At 46.0% G+C, this 16,694-nt stretch overlaps 1 protein-coding gene across 3 annotated transcripts in view; it reads left to right on the forward strand.

The window, feature by feature from the left end:
* Nucleotides 1-2,773: 2,773 nt before the first annotated feature.
* Nucleotides 2,774-16,694, forward strand: part of IGF2BP3 (insulin like growth factor 2 mRNA binding protein 3) — a 114,360-nt gene continuing 100,439 nt past the window's right edge. Inside the window, exons 1-3 of one of the 3 annotated variants that reach the window (XM_040590098.1) lie at nt 2,774-3,040; nt 3,523-3,744; nt 4,978-5,038. In XM_040590098.1, the coding sequence (XP_040446032.1) occupies nt 3,570-3,744; nt 4,978-5,038 (236 nt within the window). In that variant the 5' untranslated portion in view covers nt 2,774-3,040; nt 3,523-3,569. The other 2 variants (XM_040590099.1, XM_040590097.1) reach the window with 2 other exon arrangements.

Here is a 16,694-nt window from a genome sequence, read left to right on the forward strand (position 1 = left end):
ATTAAAAAAAGACATTCCGTAGGAACCGCTGGGGCTGCGGGCGGTCCCACGCGCTACCCGCGGCGGGGGAGGGGGGAGCCCGGCGGGAGCGGGGGGGCTTCTGGCCTGGGGAGGGAGCGCCCCGCCCGGGGGAGAGGGGGCGGCCGGGCAGGGCGCAGCCTTCCCGCGTCGCCCCCGGAGCGGGGGAAGAAGCACATGGTTGAGTTTTAATTCTAAATGGCAGACTGTCGTAAAAGCCCTTCCTAATTAAAGATTGGCTTTGCTTCCTCGTGTAGAATATTTATGTAAGTATTTTAACTACTTCTCGGTTTGTGTGGGTGATAAGCATAAACATTTGAAATACAGAAAAATAAATCGTATTTTTTATAATGCCTTTTCTTGCAGAGGTGGCTCAAAAAATACGTTAACTGTGAGAATGCTCTGATGCGTGCTCATGCATTTGATTTGTGACTGCCACAATAAATTACATCTCAAATTGTAAAATTATATTCTCCGTAACGTTAAGGTTTGGGGGTGCCCAACCGATCTGAACTGTGTTCATCCGCACAGGGCAGCGCAGGTCCATCAGGCTGCTTGAGCAAGTTTTTGTTGTCTATTTGCCTTTTTTTGGCATTCAAGATTCAGATTTACTCTTGAAACCACTAACCAACCCACACTTATTGACAAACAAAACTATACATTATTTAGCTTTACAGAAAATATTTCAGCTTATTAGCAAGATGTTTTCAGAGTATCAAAAAAAGGGATTGCTAATAAGCAAGGGTGGTGTTTTTTTCCCAACCATCTGATTACAAAGCGGTTTATGATGTTATTGGACAACTGATGCATATTGTTATCATGAACTCTCAATCTTCATTTCTTCAAAAAGAAAAAAAAACCTTTCAGAAAAACAGATTACCAAACTGGAATATTAAATGAAATATATGCACCATGTTTTAACTGTTTTAAGAGGAAATAACAGATAATGCTACAGACCAAGCATGTAGAAATGAGCACATGCAGACTGCCTTATAGCTTCAGTTCAGTGCAAATCAAATTTATAAAGAATGCAATTAATCTGCAAGAACAGTGACTAATTCCTTTCACAAGTTTGACTAAGAAGTCAGTAGTTTGGAGGGGGCTGTTTTTAACTTGGACAGGCAATTGTTTATTTTAGCCAGACCACACAGGACATGGTTATGAAATGCAAATTCATTTAGAAAAATTGCCAATCCAGCGCTGAAAAGTCATAAACAGGTTAATACCGTAGGAAAAAAAAAAAAATTTCTCTCGACCCCCAAGATAATTACTAATTTTTTACAAAATGGGAGTTGTGATTAAATTCCGATGACTGCAACACCAACCGCTCACTTTCCTCAATCACAAGCTGACAATTAAAAGTTCATTAAAATGACACGGAGATTAAACAATGGGTTGAAATGACCAATACTAGCTTTTCGGTACGCCAGGCGCTTGGATGCGCACAACAAAAGGGCCGTATTTCCAACTTACTGCAGCACTCACCCCAGCCCCGGATCATTTCACAACGGTCTGGGGCTGCAGCCCCCACGGTGAGACATGGCTCCTTGCATCACACCACCGCCGCCAGCGAAACCCTCAGCGGCTGCCCCCTCCCCCGCGCCCCCCGCCCGCCGCCGCCGCCGCAGCGCCCGGGCGCGGGCAGCAGCCGCCCCTCGCACGGCTCCGGGCACGTTTAAATCCCCCCTCTTTAATAGTGTACTTGTTACAAGTTTAGGCACGGAACTACGAAGCGTTCCTGTTTACTACGGATTTCCAAGCGTACTACAGGACATGTGGAAATCCATTCAGTGCTCGCTAATAAAAGTATTTAACCGTTTTCCATGGATATACCTATTAAAACGTACCGCGAGAAGCCTACCGCGGAATAAATGAAACCTTCGGCTAAAGTGCGTTGAATTATTAAGCAAAACCTGCTAGATCGCTATATTAAACACAGTGCTGGCTTTCATTTCCGTATCCTTTCTTCATCTTCAGGCAACGTTTTGTTTGCACTGGAAAGGCTCCACACCCCCAAACCCCTCCCCCACAAGCCCACCATTGTATCTGTACGAATGTGGAGAATTATGAATGGTTCCTTAGACCGGGCCGAGGGGCGGGGGGAGGAGGGGGGTCGCCAAATCCCTTTGTGTGCCGTTACCAGCCGGGGGCAACGGTGCCTTCGCGTTTTCCCCCGCGCCGTCCACCATTACCCAGCTGAGGGGGAGCGTGGTCCCCCCCCGCCCCTCCCGGGCCGGGCAGCGCCGGAGCGCGGCTCCTCGCCCCAGGACTCCCCCCGTCTTCATCATCATCATCCCCCAACTCTCCTCCACCCCTTTGTCTTCTTCCCCCCCCCCCCCCCCCCCCCCCCCCCCCCGCGCTTTCCGTAAGGCTCAGCGCAAGGGGCACTGCGAGTAATGCAGGAACATTACCATATGGGGCTCCTCCGAGGCTGGAGAGACCCTCCGCCCCCGCCCCGCGCAGCCCCCCAGCACGCAGCCGCGGCGGCGCTGCGCGGGAGCGGATCCCCGCTCTCCCCCGCCGCCGCCGCCCCCCGCGCCCCCTCTTCTCCTTCTTCTTCCCCCCTCTTCCTCCTCCCCCCGCCGGCCCACGGTGCGGGGAGCGGGATCGCCCAGGCACGACCCCGGTGAATAATCCCCACCGCCCGGCGGGGCGGGGGAAGAGCGGGGCGGGGGGCGGGCATTGCGGTGCCTTCTCCCCTCCCTCCCCGGGATCACACCCGCTGGCGGGGGGAGGTGCGCCCGCCCAGCCGTTTTTGGGCGGCGGGGGCGCGCGGAGCGGACTCCCCCGGCGGAAGGGCAGCGGCAGAGCAGGCCGAAGCCCACCCAACTCCGCTTCCCCCTTCCCTCTCTAAACTTGTCCTGGCCGGCCGCCCCCCGTCCTTCACCCCGGCCCTCCTCCTCCTCCTCCGTGAGTGTGTGTGCGCCCCATCCACTCGCTAATTGAAGAGCTGGGATTCCTCACGTGAGAAGTTGATTTGTAGTTTGAACACGTGGCTCATTCAAAAAGCCGGAATATTCAAGTAATTTTTTTTTTCTCTCTCCCTCCCCTCTTTCCCAACCCCCTCCCCTTCTCCCCCCCCCCCCCCCTTTTTTTTTTTTATGCTGAGAGGCGGCGCCTGCACGCACGTAGTGTGACATTTTCATAGTCCGCCTGCTGCTGCCAAAGGGGCTTGGGGGCAAGACAAAAAAAGTAGTTGTTTTTTTTTTTTCCCTTCCCCTCCTTCTTTTCCTCTCCTCAGCCCGCCATCCGCGGCCCCGGCGCTGGGTGTTTCCCCCGCGCCCCCCATGCGCCCGGGTAGCACGGCAGGCACTTAGGGCTCCCGTTTGGCTACGCTTTTTTTTTTTTTTTTTTTTTTTTTTACCCCTTGAGAGAGAGAGAGGGAGGGACACAAGCTGCCGATCTGATTTTTTTTTTCCCTTCCCTGTCCTCTCTCTCGCTCTCTCGCCTTCCTCCATCGCATTTTGTTTTATTTTCCCCTTCCTCCCCACCTCCTCTCGCAAGACGAGGGTTGCAGCCCGCGGTGCGCGCCTCCCCGAGCCGCCAGGAAGATGAACAAGCTCTACATCGGCAACCTCGGCGAGAACGTCAGCCCCCTCGACCTGGAAAGTCTCTTTAAGGACTCCAAGATCCCCTTCTCGGGCCAGTTCCTGGTGAAGACGGGGTACGCCTTCGTGGACTGCCCCGACGAGAGCTGGGCCATGAAGGCCATCGAGGCACTTTCAGGTGAGCGGCCCTTTACCTCCCCCCCCACCCCCCCCCACCCCCGCAGCCCCGACGGCTCCCGCCGCCCGCTCCTCCGCGGTCGCGGAGCAGCTGCAGCGGCGGGCTGGGCCGCGCCGCCGGTCTGGAGCGGGGGGTGGGGGGGGTGTCCGTCGCCCCCGTGTCCCTCGCCCCCAGGTGAGGTGCGAACTGTTGTTTTCCCAGCGCGGCCGGAGCCGCCCGGCCTTCCCGAGGAGGCTTTGCGCGGCGGCGGCTCCCCGGGCGGCGGCGGCCCAGCGTGGCGGGGAGTGGGGCCGGGGAGGGGCGGCAGCCTGGGCCCGCGGACCCGCGGCGCGGCGGCTCCCATGTTTTTCCGAACCCCGCGGCCAGCCCTGCCCGGCCGGGGGCCCTCGCAGCGCGGGGGGGGTGGCGGCGGGGGCGGTGAGGCGGGGGCGGGCTGCGGGCGCGGAGCTCGGCGCGGCTCCGCGGGGCAGCGGCTGCGCACCCCTGCTTGGGCACAGCTGCCCCCCCGCAGCCCCGCGGGGGCCGCCCCCCGGAGCGGGCTGGGGTTTCCCGGGGCTTGGCGCAGGCCGCGGGGCTGGGGGCGAGCCGCCCCCTTGCCCCGAACTCGGAGGGGGGGAGCCCAGCCGGCCCCCCCCGCGCTGCCCTGCTATTTATTTCGGTTTCTTTTCGCTGCTCTCACGCACCCATCACCGCCTCCAGCAGCGCGCCGGCTCCTGGCCCCGACATCCTGTTTTTGTGTGCTTAAAAAAAAAAAAAATTACAGAAATAAATTCTTTTTCGCGCGAAGCGGCTTTGCGGAGGTCTGCTGGGAGAGGCTCCCTCGGAGAAGATGGGCTCGGGCTGCGCTCGGCGCCGCGTTTCGGCTGCCTCCCCGCCCGCCTCCCGCAGCGAACCGCCCGAAGTTGGGGGCCCGGCGGCGGCGCGGGGGGCGGCGGAGCCCCCGCTCCCCCTCCCCGGTGCTGGGGGCTCGGCGGGGCCGGGGCCGAGCCCCGCTCCCGCAGGCGGCGTTTCGCGGGTCGGTTTCATCTCGGAGGAAGGGGCCCCGCTGCGGGCGGCCCCGGCTCGGCCTCGGGCTGTGCCGCCGCGCCGGGTCCGCGCTGCGCCGGTGCCCGGTTGCCGGTGAACGGGCCAACGTGTTGCGCTGCCGTTCCCTGCCTTCCCACCCTGCGGGCCCGCGCCGGGGACGCGGGGGACCACTGCCGCGCTCCAGTATTTTCTCCTTTATCTCTGCAGGTAAAGTGGAGCTGCATGGGAAACTCATAGAAGTTGAACATTCGGTCCCTAAAAGACAAAGGTAATTAATTTTTATTCCGGTCCCACCCGCCCCCTTTGCCCTCAGCTACCCAGCGAGAAGCAATTTGAAAAATGCTTAGGTTTGTATTTCTCTTCCCTGTGGATAAATGGACCGCTTTCTTAAACCCAGAGGCGTGCACTCGGTGCTGTCCTAGAGGTTTTCTAGAAATCACCCCGTGTATTTCTTTAAAATGTAGTATCTTGGCTGGGCAATAGTGGTAGTATTTTAATTTATTTAAAAAAAAAAAAGCCTTTTTGTAGGAGAAGCAAGTTATTATGGTCTGATAGCTAATGGTTGTGAAGATTTTAAAATTTAAAGTTCCGTGAGAAGAGTTAAAATCTGTGTTAGCAGGAAATGAAATGTGGTGGTGTGAACTGTATAACCAGCAAGCACATGAGCTTTGCTCCAGCAAGAAAAAGCATCTTGTAAATATACTGATATACATTTTTTTTTTTATCCTGCCATGTTGGAGTCTGCAGCATTTTATAGGCATGTAGTAGAAATCTGTATTTGAGAGGATTTTTCATCACTATTTTGAGCTGGTCTATAGAAGCAGCACGAGAATGACTTCTTCCCAGTAAGGACAGAATTTATGCATCTTTAATTTCTAAATGTATGTTTAATTTTTGCAAGGCAGTAATTTTGTTGGGCCTTATGTAAAGAAGCAATACTCGTAATAAAGCAGGGTAGTATTTTTATACTGCCTATAGCAATTCAGCCTGCTTCTTTCACAAATATTTAGATTATAGAAAACCTGGCGTGCACTAGAGAGTAACACAAAATAGATCAAACTTTCCACGTGCTTGTTCCTGTACTCCATTATTCAATCTGGGAAGTATGTCTGTCTGCGTAACTTTGTCAAAAGGGGCTTCTACTATTTCAGGGTTATTTTTAAAAGTACAGTCTTTTCAAATCAACTGTTTTAAAAAGGTGAATTGGCTGTCTTGATGGGCATTGCATATTGGTATTTTGAGCATTACAAGTTTAATCACTGTTTAGTGGTAGAGGAAAGCTTCACTTGAGAAAGTATGGATTTTTGCTCTAGTTAAGGGGGGGGGAACCCCTCTCTGGACCAATTCATAGTATGTTAATCTGTATGGTTCTATTTGATACTTTTCAATGGAAATTAGTATGCTGTATGTGCTCTTCTGCATTTAATGTGCAAGGTATATGGCTTTGATTTACAGTAGCCTACATTTTAGATCTTTTGTATATAAAAATACTATTGTAAGGGGGATATTTTTTTAGGTTTAAGAGGAAAATTCCAGGAATTGATTATTTCCTGTAATAAATAAATTTATTGTCATGCTTACTAATCTTAAGCTTGCACAAGTAGCGTTCTATTTATGCTATTAAAAAAAATTCATTTCAATCATATAAGGTAAATTTAAAATCACTGGTGCCCCCTCAGCTTTTTTTAATCATTGTTTAATGTGTTTAAAAGTATTTTCCTGTTCTTTCAGCTGTCGGCTGAAATGGTGTAACAATCCATTCTTCATATTGGGTAGCATGTCTTCCTATTTGTCTGTGAATTAGCAATTATCAGAAACATACATCTGTCTGTAACTTGTTGCAAAGAATTCTGCACTGAACTTAAGCGCTTTTCTAGGCATGCGTTGCCTGCATACAGGCATACTGAAAAAATTGCAGATGTATCAGCATACCTGTATTACTTCTCCCAAAGCCTTTATCTGTTAAAACAGTTTCATCCTGTAGTATCATAGTGGAATGTATTAGGTATAGTTCAGACTTATACTTCTGTTTAACAGAAAATTAAATTGCATTTCTCATAGCTGCACTTCCTTCCCCTTTGTCTCCACTCCTCCTCTCCCAAAATCAAATATAGAAACCCACTTAAAATTCATTCAGAGGCCTCCATGTGTAAAAGTGACTCTCTTGTTCCTGTTATGGATGCCTAATACTTTTTTTTTGGGGGGGGTGTTAAAAAAAGTTGGGGATTTTTGCCATGTCTCTTTAAACATTGCTTACTGGGCGCGTATTTAGAATTGGTAGGTATGTGTAAAAACACAGTTTTTACGTGTTGAGTGTTTTGGTGAAACTGGTGCTTTCAAAGTAACTTACTTGATTACTCAAGGGAGAGATGCAGCTGGGGTGGGGGGTGTTGCTGCCCAGGCCCACCCAGTGTGTTTGCAGGCTGGGAGCGCTTTCCTGAGCCCTGCGCTCCCCAGCATGCCACATACGGTCACAGAAGTGACGCCATTTAAAAAAAAAAAAAAAAGTGCATGTGTCAAGTCAGTCTTTCAGCACGAGCGTTCAATTAATAGTTTGGTCAAATGATTACAAAACAAATTTTGCTCTTATGAAGTAGTGCACTGAAATTATTCGATACATTGTATTGACCTCTGCTGCTGTGAGGCTGCTCCATGGAGAGAGTCAGCTCCCCTCCTCGCAACATCCTTAATTATGATTTTTACTTAGTGTTTTTGGTTTGTGTTGTTTTTTGTTTTTTGTTTGTTTTTTTTTTTTTAGCAGAGTGTGTATATTATCACTCACAAGGGTAGCTGGTGGGTGTCTTTCTCCAGAGGCGGCCGAGGTGCATGGGAGGAAAGGGTAAGGGTTTGGTAATCCATATCCTTGTCACATAAAGGAAGGTCAGGAGGTGATGTCAGCTGGGGTTGCCATAAAGTTGAGCTGAATCCAGAAGACGGTGGAGTGTGCCTGGCTTGTTATTCAGGGTGAAATTCTTGGACCCAGTAGTCACTGCATTCCAGCCCTTACTGGATCTTCAGATTTGAAGTGGGCACACCCACGTTTGCAAAATCACCTTCCTACCTTCTGCGGAAGGAAGGAGAGGGCTTGGTGGGGCTTTCTCCCTCCCCTCCCCCCCTGGAAGCATTTAAAAACAGACAAGGGGATCCGCTGCGGTTGAAAGAAGGGGCCTGGTCAAGGTTTCCTTGATGGAAGGGCGGAGAATTATTTTGGGGGAGGTGCAAAGTATTTAATAAGCTCAGAGTAGATTCCTGACTTACTATTGAAATCTCAAGGGAATGCCAAAGGAATGCAGCATTTCTGCATTCAGACCCCTCGGTGTGGAGGAAGGCTATTGCAATATTTAAAGTTTAGGTCATTTTATGCAAAAGTTGAAGAAGGCATTGTAACAATTCTGACTGCTGGTCACCCTCTGCGAGGGGAGGCAGGACACTGTTGGTCGCTATCGCCGCTGAGGTGGGTTTTCTTCTCGCAAAGCTGTGATGCGGGAGGGGGATGGTGGCAGCCCATAGTGTACGTGCGCCCATGCCCATGAAACTTGTGGCGCGAGGCTCTGGGTACTACCTCGCGCAATCCAAGAGCAGCTGGTATCTCACAAGGCGATGTACTGCAATCTGATTATTCAAATGGCCCTGATGTCACTTGTGCGTGATGAGGGGGGAGGGCGGGTGCTAACTCTGGGCACCCGGGGATGTGCCCAGTGCAGCCTCCTGGTCCTGGCTCCCATGTCCAGGTGGGCTTCCCACCCGGCCACGGTCCACCATGCCTGTTCCTGGGGCCTTCAGGTGCCTGAAATGCTCACAAAATCTCAATTGTGGTAACGATGAGGTGTTTTTCCAATTAGAGGGTTAATCCCTCCCCCACCCCCTGGGCCCTTTGTTGAGAAAATAAATTCACTGTGTCTCTTCTGGGGGGTTCCTTTAGGAGGGGAGCAGGAGAAGAGGGTAGCAAAGGGGCATCTTGTGGGTAAGGAGCTGCGCTATGGGGAGCACAATGGCCTGCCAGCTGTGCTTCACCTCTAGTGCTGCAGTACCTGAAGGCTGATTTGAGGAAAAGAGGCCCAAAATCCCCCAGGCAACCATCTCTGTTCCAGGGGCCAGCGCTGTTGGGTGGGCATCAGATTGTGTTGCTAATTTTCAGTATAATGAGGGTTTGTATCTTATGCGGGCAAGGCAGCGGGGAAATAGCTTTGCAAGGCTGGAGTATGTATAGAGGCTACAGTGGTCGCAATTGCTAAAAAAAAAAAAAAAAGGTAAAGAAATAAAAATGTAGTGGCATTGATTTTTAGTTTTGCTTCTGTAAGTATCAAGCAGGGAGAAACATGCTGTGTGTAAGAAGACATGATAGAAAATATGTCATTTATTGGCCGTATCTGTGCTCTTTTCCGCAGAAGAAGGCGGAGGAACACGCCTGGGCCCAAACCAGAATGTTTTTGAGAGTGAAGGGCCAAAACTTTGCATAGTGATTTTGGGTTTTCATTCTGTTTCCACATTTATTTTTGCAGGTGTGAACAGGAAATTTAATTATTTTTTTTTCCAAATCTTTGAAACCTTACAATTAGAGTGGAAATAAACCTGGATAGTTGTTGTGATTCCTACATAGCGGGTCGTTTTTGACAAGAAGAGATAACTCTTCACTAACAGTGCTAACTGTTACGTTGTTGGAAGTTTAATTTTTATAACTCTTCATACCATTTGATCATTAATTAAAAAAAAAAAAACCCTTCTTGTTGCAGTTTTTACAAATAAGCTAGAATACATGAAACACAGCTCTAAATGCATATCCTGGAAGGGTGCTCCTGCTCTCTTTTTGCTGCCTTCCCTTTACAGGCAGTACTCTGAGAACATACTTGTAGCGGACCTTAAATGTTGCGTAGATACAGTAAATTTTGAAGGGGTGGAATAAAAAAAAGTAACATTTTGGAAGTATAATTCCCGAGTAGTAAAATATAATCAGGAAACGTTTAAATATTTTTTTTTCTACTCCCCTTTTATTTCCCACCCTCCTCAAGCATGGGGTAACAACATTTTCCACATTTTTGAGACCTTGAAGGTGGTATTTTTGTAAAATGGGGCTGTGTTCATTTCAGTTGCTCTTTTAAGTGCAGAGCATAGGACTCTACAGTGCTGGAGTCCTTTTATGGCTTCTGGCTAGCTACTGGGTGGACTTCAAATGCTTAGTTTTGACCTGAAAAATTCTTAAAATGGCCTGGGACTTACCTACGTAACATAAAATGTGAAGCTTCCCATAATGGCTGTGAGAGAGGGACCCAGGCAGAATTAAAATACACCTAATACTAACCACGGATGGGGCTAGCCCTTCAGGGAGCCTCGCGGAAAAGATTCTTGGCTTCTTAAACCTGTCCCTCTCCTTAACGTCATCTTAGCTTTTAGGTTTTTATACTCCTGGGAATTTGGTAACAAATACATGGTGCCGTGGAGCACAGTTGAAGACACTCTTCTGGTGGTTTCATTCTTCTGTGAGCCTGGCGAGGCAGGCACAGGGCGATATATTGATGTGGGATTTTTTTTTTTTCCCTTGTAATTTAAGAGTCAAATTTATTATTGGAATTTGATTATTCAGAATCAGTAAATAGATGAAGAATGGGTACAAAATTTAAGTGCTGTAAAATCTAAGTAAGGAGGAGGATAACTTCATGTTTCATAGAAGGAGAGGGATAAGTGGAGAAGTTTGGATAGGATTGATGCACTTGGCAGTGTTGAGGTGCTTTATGTAGTTCCAGAGTGCTTCAATATGATTCTCTTTTAATGTGTGTTCTCTCATTTTGTTTTCATACGCAAAATGTTTATCTGCGTCAGTCCGTTCTTTATCTCAAATGATGCAGAGCATAGAATTATATGTTGAGTTCTATGCTAATTACTGTTGAAAGCTAAGATAAAACCATAACTTTTCCTTATTTCATCTAGAAATGTGAAATTGTTACCAGAAATACTTGTGCATATTTTATAGTTTTAGTCTGAGGCTTCCATCCTTATCTTTTTTTCTCTCCCATCCCGTTCCCCTCCCCCCTCCCCCGGCATGTTGAGTGTATGCACTTGTATGCCTTGCTATCCTGCATCTCTGCTGTATGTGTCTTACATTTGCTGTACAAACGAAGAAAATATCGGTGAATACGCTATCTAAAAAATCTCCCCGGGTGTCTGGATTTGGGGAGATCGGTAAGCCCAGTGCTTACTGGTGCTACCCAGCCCCTCTGGGCACATTTATCTGTGTGGGTACCTCAGTGGCAGCAGTTCCTTCTCATCCCCTGGAATAAGTAATTTGGCTTTGAAAAGTTTCTGTAAGGGAGCAAGAGGCCCTGTGTGTTTGGGCATGTTTAGGTAATTAACAAAAAAAAAATTATATTATTGTATTCTCTCCTGGCTTTGCTCCTTTCCAGATCTGCAATATTGATTTGTGAGTGTGTTGAAAGATGCATACATTTAACCAAGAAGAGAATCTTGATGTTTGTAGTTAGATACTTAGCGAATAAAGTGTATTACTAGGGTCAATATTAGGGTAAATGTAAAAATAGTGCACATGTAATGACAATGAGTGGGGCCAAAAAAAATTGGTGTTTTCCAGGGTTTTTTCTGCAAGAGTGTTGAAATTTCAAAATGGAAAATTATATTAAATTGTACTTTTAATTGTTATTTTGCTGAAGTGTACTATCATGACAGCTGGCACAAGAAAAACCTGTAGTATGAAACACCTCTTGTGCAAAGGAACCTCAGCAGCAGTGTGCCTCCCCTATTGCCTGCCTCTTCATGGTACAGTGGAATTATCATAATCTAAAACTGTCCTTTTGCAAATCTGAATGGATGGAAAACTGCCTGTAACAGGTAAAATGAGGCATTCTGTATTTTAAGTTAAAACTTGGATAAAAGCAGATAACAATGAGTCAAAGAGGGATCTGGCTCTTCTTGAATATGGGACTAGGTGTTGAAATGAAACAGCCTTGAAATGAAGAGTCTTCAGCTGGCAAGGTCCTTGCTCCATTTTCATTTTTTTGGTGTCTTGATCATTTTGTGGCTGCAGAGAAGTGTCTCAGAGAGAGAGCGTGTGTGACTGTGTGTATGTATATACACACACATTTTTATGCATTTTAAGATTATATTACCATAAAATCATTTGCAGCTCAAGAAGAGATCAGGTAAAAATATCTGGAGAATTTATAAAAATAGTAAAGTTGAAGGTTTTTTGCTAGTGCTAGTACACTTGAACAAAACTGGAGCTGAATGTTCGCTTTTGAAAGATTAACTTTCATGCTCAGCTGAACTTCAGGAATGCTATTTTAAAATATGTAGTCGATACCTTGTGTGTTATACATTTTTCCTTTTTGAAGATAGCAGTGCTCTATTGTTTTGGTTAATTGATTTTTAGTTTTAAATGTTACGTGCACAGGGTCCTGTAGGTTTTCTCTCAAAAATGGAGCTCACCTCACCTTAATGAAGCAATAAATATTGTAGCGCAGAAATCAAAATTCCAGATAGAAGGAACTCTAGTCTCTGGAAAAAAAAAATTCTGGTGGTGGTGGAATAATCCTAAGTTATTAGTTGGGTTCACAATTACCTGTTTTCCTGAAACTTCAGGTTAAATAGTGGTTAGGGATGGAGTAAAAAGCTTGTCGTGTTTGAATTTGGAATTATCTGTTAAATACTCAGCATGCGTGGATCATGGTGGGACTCTAATTTTCTAGGAATAAGCAGGGCAGAGGGGCTAGCTGTGAGAAAGGGGGGGGAACCCCCACAAAACATCCCTTGGCTTGTACTATGCCATTGCCCCACACAGCCTTCATGGGGGCCTGATCCTGTGCGCTCTCTGCCCCTTCTCCCCTGCCCTGGGAGGAAGGACTCGGCGTGCTTCGAGGAGGCTCTCGGGGAAACCGAGTTTGCGAGAGGGTTGTCTTCGACACAAAAAATGCCTGTATCATTACCAAAGGCAAAAGATACAAGTTTGGGGTTTTTTTAAATGGTAGTTTTAAATTTCTGGATTATCTGCTCTGTAACTGTTTTATTTTCGGTGATAGAGCGTATTTGGTTGAGAGTGTGTTATTTGGTTTATACATGTAGGGGAGATTCTGTATGTGATGGTGGCTTCCTGATTATCATGGAAGAATAGTTCAGTTTTTCCTCCTACAGCCAGAGAAAAAATTGCAAACCCATGTCTTTTTAGGACAGTACTTGAAAAACATAATCTGTAGGATGTTTGAGGAATTTAGGTAGTAGTTTAAGCCAAGTTAATAGACTGCACTTACAGTGTAAACCGTGTCTTGTCTTCTTCCTGATGTGAATTAAAATTCTGATAAACGTGCCTAAAATTATTTTTCTAGTGAAAGTTTTGTGGCAACCTTAAACAGGTAGTAGCTAGAAAAAAAATTCACAATTTGTCTGTTATTTGGGTGGTACCCTTTAAAAAATTTGGAAGATTGTTTCCAATTTGGAAATATTTTTCCAGATCAGTTTGCCAATTGTATACCAGCTTGCAGGGGTTTCCCTTGCCATCGAGGCGCTGACCTGTTACAGATGCGCCCTGCTGTGCTGGGATGCGCACATGGGTCTTTCCTACCCAGGGAACTGGATCCCTGAATGAACCGCAACTTTCTCTGTTGGAAAACCAGCGCTCTGGTGTGCAGAGGGAGCTATTCGCCAGGGTCAGGTGAGAGGGGTTCAATGCTAAGTGTCTTTTAGTGGTATTGATCGCAGTGGGTGCTGCTGCTGATCAGCGACAAGCGTTCGATAGAGGTTCGGTTATTTAAGTGGGTGGTAGGTGGAGGTGGGCAGCGGCGTAACGTGGTCCGTTGTGAACCAGGAGGCGCTTGGTTTGACCCTAACAGAAGTGCTGGTGTATCTCAATACTTGCTTGTTACCTGATTGTATGAACTTTGCACCTGCACAGAAAGTTTTAATGTAGGATACTTCTAATAAATGTGCAGCTTTCAAGGATGATAGGCATTTAGAACTGTCTACAAATTCAGATTCTCTTTCAATTTCAAATACATACTAAGAGACGGATAGTAAGCATGTAGTTTAACATGTGGTCTGTAGGTTTACCAACGCTTCATGAAAGAATTGGAAGATCCTAGGGTACAGCACAGGGATTTCAGTTGTTCCTAATAACCTGTGCAAAAGAAGTGAGAAATGGACAGCTCTTAAAGTCAGAGCAGAGATAAATACTGCGTACTCATTGTTAAGTTAAATCTCTTTTCAGAGTTTAGTGTCGGTGCTCAGTAGCAGTGGTGTAAAATTGTTCTTATACTGCTGATACTAGTTCATTCAAAGGTGCATCAGAATGCTTGTTCTATTAAACTATTTTTCTTAAAAACAAAAACACCTGCCTCACCCCCTCCAAGAAAACAGCCCCAAAGCACCAACATCCGAACACTCTAGGTTAAGTTATAGTTAAAAAGAAGGTGACCTTTCATTTACTTAAGAAATACGAAGTTTTTATTCTCAGTGATGGTCTGAGTGCTAATAGCAAATGGTGGGGTCCTGTTCTATTTGGTAACTTGCTTTGGGTTTTGCTGCCTATTCTGTTTGCATTACAGATGTGTTGGCTTTGAGTGAGTTTTATATCTCTATTTGGAAGTTTTCATTTTTTCTGTTATGCTGGTGAGCAGAAGTTTTTATAAATAATATGATTTTTATTCTGTCTGCTCTCTTAAACAAGAAATGACTGTTGGCATGTAAATATATCCCAAATTCTGCATCTAATATAGAACTGTAAACTGTTGCCTGAAGTTGTGGAGCGCACATCCTTTCCTTTGTACAGCTGGGCTTGGTGACAATTACTCAATTAAACTCAAATCTGAGCTAAACTACCTTTTTCCATACGTACCATGTGCTTAGCCCGTATAAAGTTTAAGCTACCCATCAGTCCTTGCAAGTAATCTCAGGAAGAGACTTAAAAGATTTATCATCATAATTTGTAGAGTCCTTTGAGCTTTTAGATTGAGTTAAAGATTTGCTTTACCTACGTGCTGAACTAGATTCAGTAAAATCACAAAATTGCATTCGCTTGCCACGGTTGGCTTTTGCTTGCCTCTGTGGCAAATAATAAGCTTATGTATGTTGCTTTTCTAACTGGCCATTTCACTCTCGTCACCTGACCCCCATAGTTCACTTACTACGACTGTTACTGGTTTTGCATATGTTGGATTAAGTTCAGCATCTTGACATGAAAACGCTACTTGTGAATGCATGAACGGCAGCACAGATCCAGCACTGCACGTGTGGTTACGTCAGGCTCCCGCTGTATTGCAGTGCTGTGTTTTGTGCTGCAGCTCTTCAAAATGGCTTTTAAAATGAAAGTTCAAGCTATCTTAACTTTTTAGCTGTGGAGTGTTGGTGGAAATCACATGTGGTTCTGTATTGCAGAAAGCAGCTCTTTGACGTAGTTTTGACTTGTGTCACTGGGTGTATCATTTTGGGTGGTACACTTTAAAAAAAAAAAGGGGGGGGGGGGGAGGGAAGGGAAAAAAAGGCAAGGCATGGAAAAGTCTGTCCAGAACTTAGTCATGTTTCACCACGATGAAGCCCTGCAAGTTCTCAAGTGAGAAATGACGCTTGAGCAGTGACTTTTCTGGCGGTGGCTGTGGTGCCTGCTCTACCTGATGAGACTTGGACCAGGAGAGCAGTGCCTGGTTTGGGGGGCTGAGCAGGTGCCCTGACCTGTTTCTTTTCCCTCTAACATCCAGATCTGTGAACTTCCCTTGCACTCTGCGGATACCATGCGTGTGGTTACAAACTATTGAAGCATGTCTCTGAGGTTTGGGGGTGGAGAGGGAGGGGGCGATGGCTTTGTTCTGAGGCTTTTGGTAGCTCTGGTTCTGGTTGTCGCTGGTAGTTGTGTCTTGTTGTGCAGTCCAGTACTAGGCACAAGGCTGATGTCGGCGTGGTTTGAAATGAGCTGAATTTCGGGGGGTTGGTGGTGGGGGAGATGAGTGAGGAAGGCATACGAACAGTAGTGTTAGCAGATGATGATCAGTAACCTCTAAAGAAGGATGATTTCTTTCTGTGGTTGAATATTTATCGTATAACATCATAGTCTTCCTGATGCTGATTTTGGTGGGGTTTTTTTTTTGTGTGTGTAATTCGGTATTTTTAGCTTTCTCCTGCTCTTTATTTCTTTAAAATGCTCTTCTTAAATCCTCAGTTGTTGGGCACATCTATATGCAGATGGAGCAGTTGAATTTCAAAGCTTTGAAAGGCGTATTTAAACTATACTAAGCTAGCTCTGAGGTAAATGCAACTTGATCTACTAGTGGGGGCAGGTACCACCTTATTTAGGTATCTGCTAACAAATCAGTACTGTATAATTGTAAAAAAGAGATAGTATCACTGCCTTGGTTTGATAATAAGTTTGCACATCTGTATACAAACTAAATTTGAAGTAATTAACTGCTAAATAATTTATTAAACGTAGTCGAAATATTCATCATAATTCATATGAACTTTGTGCCTAATCTTGATTTAAATATCTAGCAAAATGCTGTGCCTTTGAAAAACTGCAAGTTACTAAATGGAAATAACCTCAACGTTAATGACGATTAACTTGTAGATTATGAATCAGCTGGTTAGCTGTAGCACAATATAGGCCTTTTCTCTGCTTTGAAACTGATTCAAATTTACAATTTTATTCAGTTAAATACAAAATGAACTGAAATAGTGTAAATGTTAAATGCTACCCTGTGTAAAGAGTGTGGTTTTCAGTGCAGAAATTTGTTCTCTGATCATAACAATATATTTAAATCTCCAGTGACGGTGAAAAAGTTGATGCTCTCTGGTCTTCATCCTCAAAACATGCACTATATTCTGTGTTTTCTGTGGAAAAATAAAATGAAAAACAATGGAGTTACTTAAAAGGTGATAGTGGCCATCCTGTAATTGCTTTATATGCCACTTCTTAAAGTCATGGCAGTTTTTTA

This window comes from Falco naumanni, chromosome 4 (genome assembly GCF_017639655.2).
Source record: "Falco naumanni isolate bFalNau1 chromosome 4, bFalNau1.pat, whole genome shotgun sequence".
NCBI lineage: Eukaryota > Metazoa > Chordata > Aves > Falconiformes > Falconidae > Falco > Falco naumanni.